We start from the raw sequence: 9291 nt of genomic DNA on the forward strand, positions 1-9291 counted from the left end.
TATACCACACACCCTATACCACACACCTTGTACCACACACAGACACCCTATACCACATACACACCCCTATACCACACACCCTATACCACATACACACCCCTGTACCACACACCCTATACCACACACCCTGTACCACACACAGACACCCTATACCACATACACACCTTATACCACACACACACACCCTATACCACACACCCTATACCACATACACACCCCTATACCACACACCCTGTACCACACACACACACCCTATACCACATACACACCCCTATACCACACACCCTATACCACATACACACACCCTATATCACACACACCCCTATACCACCTACACCCTATGGCACACACCCTATACCACATACACACCCCTGTACCACACACACACCCCTATACCACACACACCCTATACCACACACACCCCCAATAATACACCCAATACCGTACACCCCTCTCAATAATACACCACCCTATGTCACCCAGATGTCCACTGTCCCACGGTATCTGCTCTGCCACTACAGCGACCCTGCTGCTTTAACCTCTGCTTGACCTTTAACCCCGCTGTCCCGCTCTCAGCCACCAGATCCACGTGAAGGAGGAGCCCACTGAGATGGAGGAGGACAGCCGGCCCATGTCGCTCATGGCAACCGTCACTCAGAACCTGGGGTTGCCGGGCGACGAGCGCGACATGGAGGACGACCTACCGGCAGAGGAGCTGGAGTAAGGGGCGGAGCCCGGCCTCACGCTGCCTCCCCATTGGTGTAAAGTAGATCAACCACACAAAAAAAAGAGATACAAGAAGAAGAAAAAAAAAAAAGCGACACAAGAGAAAGAAAAACAAAAAAAAATAAAACAGGGTTCGACCTCATCCGCTCGCCAACGTCAGTCCAACGCCACCGCGCAGACCCACGCTCCCAACGCCCCCAACGCCCTGCTGCACTGCGCCCTCCGGTCCGTCTGCTCGTGTGCAGCGGGCCCCTCCCTCAGGCCTTTTCATTGGCTCTGAGGCTGTTTCATCACGGACCCTCAGTAAAATGTGCCACACACACTTCCCTCCCCAAGACCAAGAGAGCAAACGGCTTGAAGTGGCATCGCAAACGTCATTGTCCGTCAGAATCCTCTATACATGCAGGTGTGTGAGTATGTGTACATGCAAGCGTGCACGCCAAAACCTGTACATATTTTGGGAGTATTTCTTGGAGGTGCCTACCTCTCTTAAAAAATAAAAAAAAAAAGTCCTATTGGTTCTTTTTGGCAAGAAAAAAACAAAACAAGACCTTGCTTTGAGGCAGAGGTGAGGGTGGTGGTGTTGAAGATTACCTCAGAAATCTGTTCACTCAACTAAGATCCCTGATCAGTTTCTGAAACTGAATTGTTCTTGTCACGTGTTCCTGGTGTTCTATTATTAGTATTTTTATTTTTACCTTTCCTTTTGAGGAGAAGCAGGGACGGTTGGTGATGCTGTAGGGTGGAGATGCAGTTTAACTGATGAGCCCCTTTCGAAAAGGCAAAGCAACAACAGGAATGTTCCGATGGTACGCCAAGAAACTCACAGCAGCTCCCGTGCTGTCTGTCGGCTGGTTTTGGTCCAGTTTTGGTCCAGTTTTGGTCCAGTTTTGGTCCAGTTTTGGTCCCTTTTTGGTCCAGTTTTGGTCCCTTTTTGGTCCAGTTTTGGCCACTGCAGGACTGAAGTGATAACCATTTGATAGCCGGCAGTGTTAACCGTTGCAGTGTAGAAACTGACTGCTTGCTTCCGCAATATGGGTCAAGCCTCCCGTCTTGGTTCTGCCAGGATCCGCATGCTCGATGGAGAATTTGCAAGGATCTGTTTTTCCTTTTGTTTAACAAAAAAAAAAATATGGTTTCCAAAAAGGACATTTCAGGAAAAAAAAAAAAAAAAACAACTGCTTGTTTCTCCTTCAATTCTCTTCATGGAAGTGATGACTGGCATGAGCCGGGCCACAGGCCTGGGCGTGGAGTCACAGCCAGATGAAACGGACTTATGCTGTTGGTAATCACCAGAAGTTTGTCTGTTTCGTTTTTAGTTTTTGTTTTTGTATTTGTTGTCATCTATTTCTCCTGGTCAGCTCGTTCAATCTGTCATATTTCAGTTGCTCGGCGTCTGTTAACGGTTTTGTTTTTTCTAACCTGCTCGTTTTCACCATTCCAAGTCGGGGACGCTTTTATTGAGGAAGAAATAGTATTATTCACTCCCGCCCCCCCCACCCCAAATCTCACCACTGTCCAGCTCAGCTGGAACACAGACTTTGTGGTGATAGATGTGTTGAGTTTAGCACTTAAAATGTCTGGACTCGCAGACTGAACATTGTCACCGTTATAGACCCAGGAGAACCCCAGTGCGGTTCCGTATGTGAGTGTCCGGTCCAGTACGGCGTAGCGATGCTCTGTGTACCGGTTCTGACCGCTCTTCATGCCTCTCTTATTCCATTTTATTTCGTCAGGTTTTAATTTTTTATTTTATTTTATTTTATTTTTTATTAACATCAGCTGCGATACAAAGTGTTGCTTTAAAAGATATTTCTTCAGTCACAGAATACCTCATTCCATGGAGATTCCACTTAAGATGGTGTCCAATGTAAGAAATATACCAATAATAAGATATGTAGGTGTGGGTAACCAACGTAATGACACTCTTGCTCAATATCCATTTTAAAAGATCATAAACTTGTCTGCTTTATAAATGTATACGGCTGCAATTCACTATGTGAGGTGGAATCCTTGGAACAGCGTGTGAGATTTTAACTTTTGTCCGTGAGCACAAAAGCATACTGTTTTTTGTTTTTTTTCTGCAGTGCCAGACCAAATTTAATGACATTTTTTGTGTATTAACAGGTTTATTTTCCCAGTTTTTTTTGTTACAGGTTACCAAAGAAACGAGTAGAAAACCAAAAACCCTTCTGTTTTTTTTTTTGTTTTGTTTTTTTTCCTTTTCCACCAAAAGTACTGGCCAAAAGAAAACAGATCTGTAGTTTAAATTATTCTTGTTATTTTTTGTTATTTTTCTGAAAGTGGAATTATTTGTTCATTGCTTACAGTACAGAGCATTCCAAAACCAAAGTATGAAATGCAGAAGTGAAAGAATTTGGTTGCTTAAAAGCTTTTAAAAGAATCTTAGTATCTGGAGTGAAGAATTCTCGGTAGATGTGGTTAAAGGCCAAAAACAGAGACAGTATTAACAAACCTCATGCAGTTCCTTAGCGAGAGACAGAAAGCACTTAAACAAAAGCTGTACCGATCTCAGGCTACAACAGTGTTTTAAACACGACCCTAAAAAGCCTCACAGTAGAAGATTGCAAAGATCTATTTTACCCTCTTAAGGCACTTGAAGATTATGGTAACAAACCTTTATGTGACACTTGAAGCCAGCCGAATAGACTCAGCCGTCTTTTGTGATTTGCGGTTATTCAGTGTTGTTTCCGAACAGATCTATATTTCACTCAATAACGCACCGATACCAAAAAGAGCCAAGCATTTCATGGGCACAAGACAAAGCCACTTCATCTTCATATTGCATATTTTTCATATAAACATAGAAATTAGTTCATATGCTGATCTCAGACTTGATGTTTTTATTGTTTTATTTTAAGCTGGCAAGTATTCCAAATGCCCTGTTTGCTGTGATTGATGGATGACAGTTAAATGTGGAAACATAAATATCAGATACATTTTTTCCCCTTCAGGTTTGTAAACATTCTGACCATTTCATACGTGTGTGTATGTGTGCAACGCTGAAACACACTTGTAATGGTGGCAATGTTTTCAACTAGATTTACAGAGCAGTGTTTTCTGTTTTGCCAGTTGACTGATGACTAGGTTGTGATGCAAATTACGCAGAACAGGGGGAACGTTTTTGCAAATTAAAAGCGTCTCTTCAGACTACGTTTAATCGAGGAGGAACCATTCGAATTACAAATCTGAAAGCAGTAGATTTTCATAACACTTAAATGGGGTAAGATGCACCTGTATTTTAATCCGTTGCCTGCTTTAACACTTCTGTAACAAAGACAAAACCAAAAACACTACCTCCTATAAAAAACTGTCCGCAAAGTTGAAGGCTAATGGGTTGACACTGAAAATCTCTGTTTGCTTCCGTTTTCTTTAATAATGATAGACTATACCAAAACACAGTTTTGCATACGTACAGTTTACTGTCCCGACACGGTTAGGTGAAAAACATTGCCCAGACTCTCTCACGAGTAAGAACATGAATATACACTTATTCATTGACAAATAAAAAACGACTACCTCTCCAAAAACGTTCAGTTAAGTTCAGTTAAGTGCAAACCATAAGTGGTCAACATATTTAAAAGGTCTACACGGAATATATGTTCGCCATCTTTAAGTGATCTATTAGCATATTCTCTATAAGCAGGGCCTTTATGTGAAGGCTTAATTGTGTGTTCTAATTGCGTGCGCATAATGAGGACCATGCTCGCTTTAAGCCAATCAGAGAACTCTGAATGACTGGTCATTATAATACTAGGTTCAGTGGGGCAGTCACCTGTCTGTCAGACTGGGTGATAGGCGGAAGACGTTATTACAATCGCTCCGAATGGCCAGCATTTCAAATTACGCATTTCAAAGTACGGTTTTAACACGGCAGCGCACAATAAGGAGAATCAAACACGGATTGCCGTGTGACAACCGTGTAACAGTAGTTTAAATTCACACAGTCTGAATGCTTTAGAGACCGTCTACTCCCCATAGCCTGTGACTAAAGATATAGAGGATATTTCTTTTATTATTATTGTAATTACATTTTCTTCTTTTTTTCTTTGTATGGGCATTTTTTTTTTCTTCATAGATCACACAAAGGTAATTTGTTGGTTTCTACTGATTCACAGCTTTTTGTTGTGTTTGTCCGTGGAGTCGGAGCGTAGGCGGGGCGGTTCCCGCGCCTGTCCGCTGCAGTGCCGGCGGGGTCGATAATTCCTCTGCCCGGATGAACTGCCATCTCTGATGGGGGCGTCGCGTCTTTTTACCGGAACAAAATAAGATATCCAAAGAGTAAAGCAGAGCTTACCTACGTACCATACACAGCGGAGACCAGAAAAAAAAAAAAAAAAAACACATACAAAGGAGTTTTATTGAAACTTTCACCGTAGAGGAACTGCTGCATTAAAATTATATATCTTCAATTGTGCTTTAAGGTACACTTGTAAACAGAGTTGTTTTTTTTTAAGATGTAGATTGACATTTGTTGATGGTATTAGCAGATCTTCAAAAAAAAAAAAAAAAAAAAAAAAACACTTAAGTTACTTTACAAACTTCTTGTTGTTATGATGTATTATTGTATATTACCGCTTGGCTTAGCTCTCAAAGGCATTTTCCCCATTTCTTTATTTTTATTTTTTATTTTATTTTCTGCACCTGTTTAGCTATTGTAAAGCTTTGAGCTCAAATTCCTATACTGTATTGCTTATGCTAAAGTGTATGTATTTATCATATTAAGTGCTGCAGGTATCATGGTTAAATAGTTTTTTCTTTTTGTTTCAGTTTACTTCATAAAACGTCTGGGACGATGATGATTTTTTTAAGTGTATTATCTTTAAAAAAAGAATAAAAGTTAGATCAGTGGTTTAGGTAACACACCTGTTTGTATATTTATCTTAGCTAGGTCTATTTTGATACCTTTTTGTCTCTGTACTGCATTTATGCATTTTTAATGAAAAAGGACTAAAGAAAACATGAAACAAAAAAGTTACGTTCATTGTGTATCGATACCTCAGAAGGACTTATCTCAAAGACAGGACCAAAACCTCAAAAAGAGAATGAAAATCGATGAAAAATATGTAGCCCTCTCTTGCTTTTCAGAAAGAGCAAGTGTACGGTGTTTTTTTTTGGTCCTCCTAGGTGCCCATATGTGTACAAACTCCCTTTAAATCGAATCATTCCTGTATTGACCGTTACTTTTCGAGACTGTCCTTCGCGAAGCGGTGGTAGTTTCGGACTGTTGCCCGGTGCCAGGTGCTGGAGAGCCATAGCGGCGGTGTTAGTCCAAGGCACAGCAGTGACCGAGCGAGGAGCCCTCTTAGGTCTGTCCTGACATTCATTTCCGTTACCATGGAACCGATGTTGCTTTTCTGTTTCACTGCCACTCTCTTCTTCCAGGCGTTGAGCTCTTAGGGAAGACATGCACCACTTTTAGAGACGGATATGTGGCGTTGTTCTGTTCAGGCAGACGGTAAAATAAATATGCGATCAGCTTGCGCTTATTGACAGGGGGGAAGGCGAGATCAAATTCAGCAAAGGTTTTTTTTTTGTTTGTTTAGTTTTTTTGGGAGGTTGTCTGGCTGTTGCTCTTCAGTGAAATTTCCTCAGCTTTCCACGGCGGCGTACCAAAATGAATTTTAAAGGCTTTCAGAAATGCAGCACCAAAGCGGCTGTCCTAAAATTCATCCATCTAAGCTCGCCCCATCTGTAGCTAACCGAACGCTTGACGATGGATAAAGGGACGCGTCCTTAGATTTATACAAGTTTCTTGTCGTCAAGTGTTCAGAAACATCTCCATCGATTGTCCTGATTATTGTTATTGAGTTGTGATCGCGGTTATCACGCTACGGGCTCCCCGGGGAATTCTGTGACGTGGAACTCCACAACCCCACTGCATGACAGCTTTGAGGTGACGCATTTCCGGGAACGGGGACATTGCAGGGAAGCTTTGACCGACGGTATTAATTTTCTAGGCCAACAAAACGGAACTACCACTTCAGCTTTCTGTCGTTGTATCTTTACGAATGTGTGTGTACATTTTTCAGCAGTGACTTCCTGTTCCTGGGTTTTTATTTAGTTGGATTTTTTTTCTTTCTTTTTACATTTTCTTTTTACATTTTCTTTTGTTTTCTTTTCTTTCTTTCTTTTTTTCCAAGTGAGACCCAGGTGAGAGAACGTGGGTGTTTTCAGACGATGTTCAGTAAAAGAAAAAAAGGCAACTAGCCGCCCACCTTGTTGCTGTTGCCCGGTTACCCTCTCTATGCCAGTCACTGCCGTTCCCTCATGCTGTATAAAACACATATATCTGTGTATTTGTAACCTGAACCTTCTTGTGTCTGTTCATGCAGACAATAAAAAAAACTGTACAGTAGTTCTAGTTGCATGTAATCTGTACTAATTATTGACAATGGCATTATAAAATGCAATAAAATACTTATTACACTGTCTGTGACTGTGGTCCCTGGAGTGTTTGTCTCTCAAGGATGAATCTATATTCAGGAATTGCAGGCTTGGGAGCTGGGGTACCGTGCTCTGGGTGCGGTATTTCTCGTGTTCAGCATTCCGTCGAGCATGTACGAGCCAGTAGTCATTAGTTCACGGGGTTCCTTTAGTTACAGTTTAATTTCGAGTCAAACCCAGTGAGAAAATATTTGTTAATGTGATTTTCTCTCATTGTACTGGAGGATTTATTCACTCTGGAGCAGTTCTCCATTTTCGGGCGTCTAAAACGCGGTGAATCGAGGAATGTGTCGGACACGAGCCGAGAAGTTGTGTTTAGTTTGAACTCCGGAGAGAAACCACATTTCATCCAGTTTGCCTTTCATTGCGTTTTTAAAATCAGTCGTTTTTTTTCTCTCTAGTTAACCCTGTTAATGTGTCAGTTAAACACTTTCACGTAGAACATTTCTAAAAAATTGTCAGGCCTTATCTAACGTAAACCTTCAAGGAGACAGACTGCTGTCATTCAGATTCATTGTTCAGTTTAGATAATTGTGCTCAAACTTTCCGTTATTATTTTGGTGACTAAAAACGTGACGACTGTACACTGATTTATTAAAAGCGCACCGCAGGATTTCACCACCTCTTGGTTTCCTCGGTCTGGGTATTCAGCCGAGTTCAGAAGCAGTCTGTTTTTTGCGCTTTGATTTTCACATTTGTTGCATTTTTCTGAAAGCGTTGAGTATGTCTTAAACCTCCAAATATAAATGACCTATGATAATACAACTGAGCCAGGATAGACGCCTTCTTGATGGTTAGAATAACTACTATCTTTGGAGTTTCATTTATCTCGGCTCACTTGCATTTATTTGGTCTGCATAATTACTGTTAATAATTAATAAGTAAATAAAAATGAAGAAATCATACTAATTTTCATCAATGCTTCCCACATGGGATTCAAGCCGGCAACTCCCTGCCCAGTGCACTGCAGTGCCGTTCTCTGCCGTCAGAGCTGTGTTTCCCTCCATGCGTCCGTGGAATAAAAGCCTCCGTCAGTACGGGGAGGAGAGCCGTTGCTGTTGAGTGTGCAACACCTGAGCGCGCGGTGTCTCAGGCGGCCGGCGTCGTGCGCTACACCGCGGTCTGCGTTCTTTCAGGTAACTAATGCCTTCAACCGCGGCCCCCTTCTGACCACACGACCTGAAGCCCATATTTCCTGCGGCCCCCGCTCCGGAGAAAGGGCTCTATTGTGTGAGGAAATCTGCTCTCAATTAAAGTAGCCCCCAAATTCACAGAATTTCTTTTTCAAAAAGGTAAAAAAAAAAAAAAAACACGCAGCGCTTTTCCACGTCGTGTCTGTTGCGCACGGCGCATTGGATGTGAAGGCGGGGGCCTCTGATGGAGGGCGGCTTGATTGTCGTTCTGGCAGCTCTGAGCCGGCCGTGGGCCCCGGGCGGGGGGGTGGTGAGGTGAGGGGGGTCGGCATTGTTGGTTGGGGCGGCGGGGCAGCGGGGGGAAACATCTGGAGAGCAAAGCAGGCTTTGGTATCGGCCGCCACACAGGGCCGAGCACGAGCCTGCCCGTCAAAGAAGAGGGGGTGTCCAACCCCCCCGGGGCGAAAGTGTGGGTGCCCGGGGTAGCCTCTGGAGCCGACGTCCCAGATTGTAATAGGGCTAATGTTTGCGGTTGGTTTCCCTGTGTGGCGCTGTCGCCGTAACAAATTACTTATTGAATTTAAGCTGTTCTTACGGAAAAATAGCACTTTATTTATGCTGCGTAAAAAGTGCCTTACTAGTTAGATTCTTCACAGAGTGAAAGACCTTGCCCGTGACAGCAAGACAAAGTGTTTCCGAAGCCCTTGCAGTCGAAAATGATGAAACCAGCTCCATTTAATTTTCTCACATAATACATATTCAGTTTTGAGCATTAATCATCCTTCTGCCGTGCCTTCGCCGAAAACAACTCTTTCACGCAGGTGCTGCGCAGTATCGTAGCCTACCGCAACAAGCCTCTTACGGAAACAATCCTGCACTTTAAAAGATATCGTGAATGCTAATTAAAACGGAATATAATAAATTATTTTAAAATGGCTTTAATTTTAATTAAGGAAAAGTAGAA

General features: G+C 42.6%; 1 protein-coding gene across 1 annotated transcript in view; it reads left to right on the top strand.

Annotated features, from left to right (window-relative positions):
• The window catches only part of foxp4 (forkhead box P4), a 68857-nt gene extending 67485 nt beyond the window's left edge, over positions 1–1372 (top strand). Inside the window, exon 15 of the mRNA XM_061219915.1 lies at positions 577–1372. Within this exon, the coding sequence (XP_061075899.1) occupies positions 577–724 (148 nt within the window). The 3' untranslated portion in view covers positions 725–1372. The remainder of the gene's footprint in view (positions 1–576) is intronic.
• Positions 1373–9291: the final 7919 nt, after the last annotated feature.

This window comes from Conger conger, chromosome 14, assembly GCF_963514075.1.
Source record: "Conger conger chromosome 14, fConCon1.1, whole genome shotgun sequence".
Lineage (NCBI taxonomy): Eukaryota > Metazoa > Chordata > Actinopteri > Anguilliformes > Congridae > Conger > Conger conger.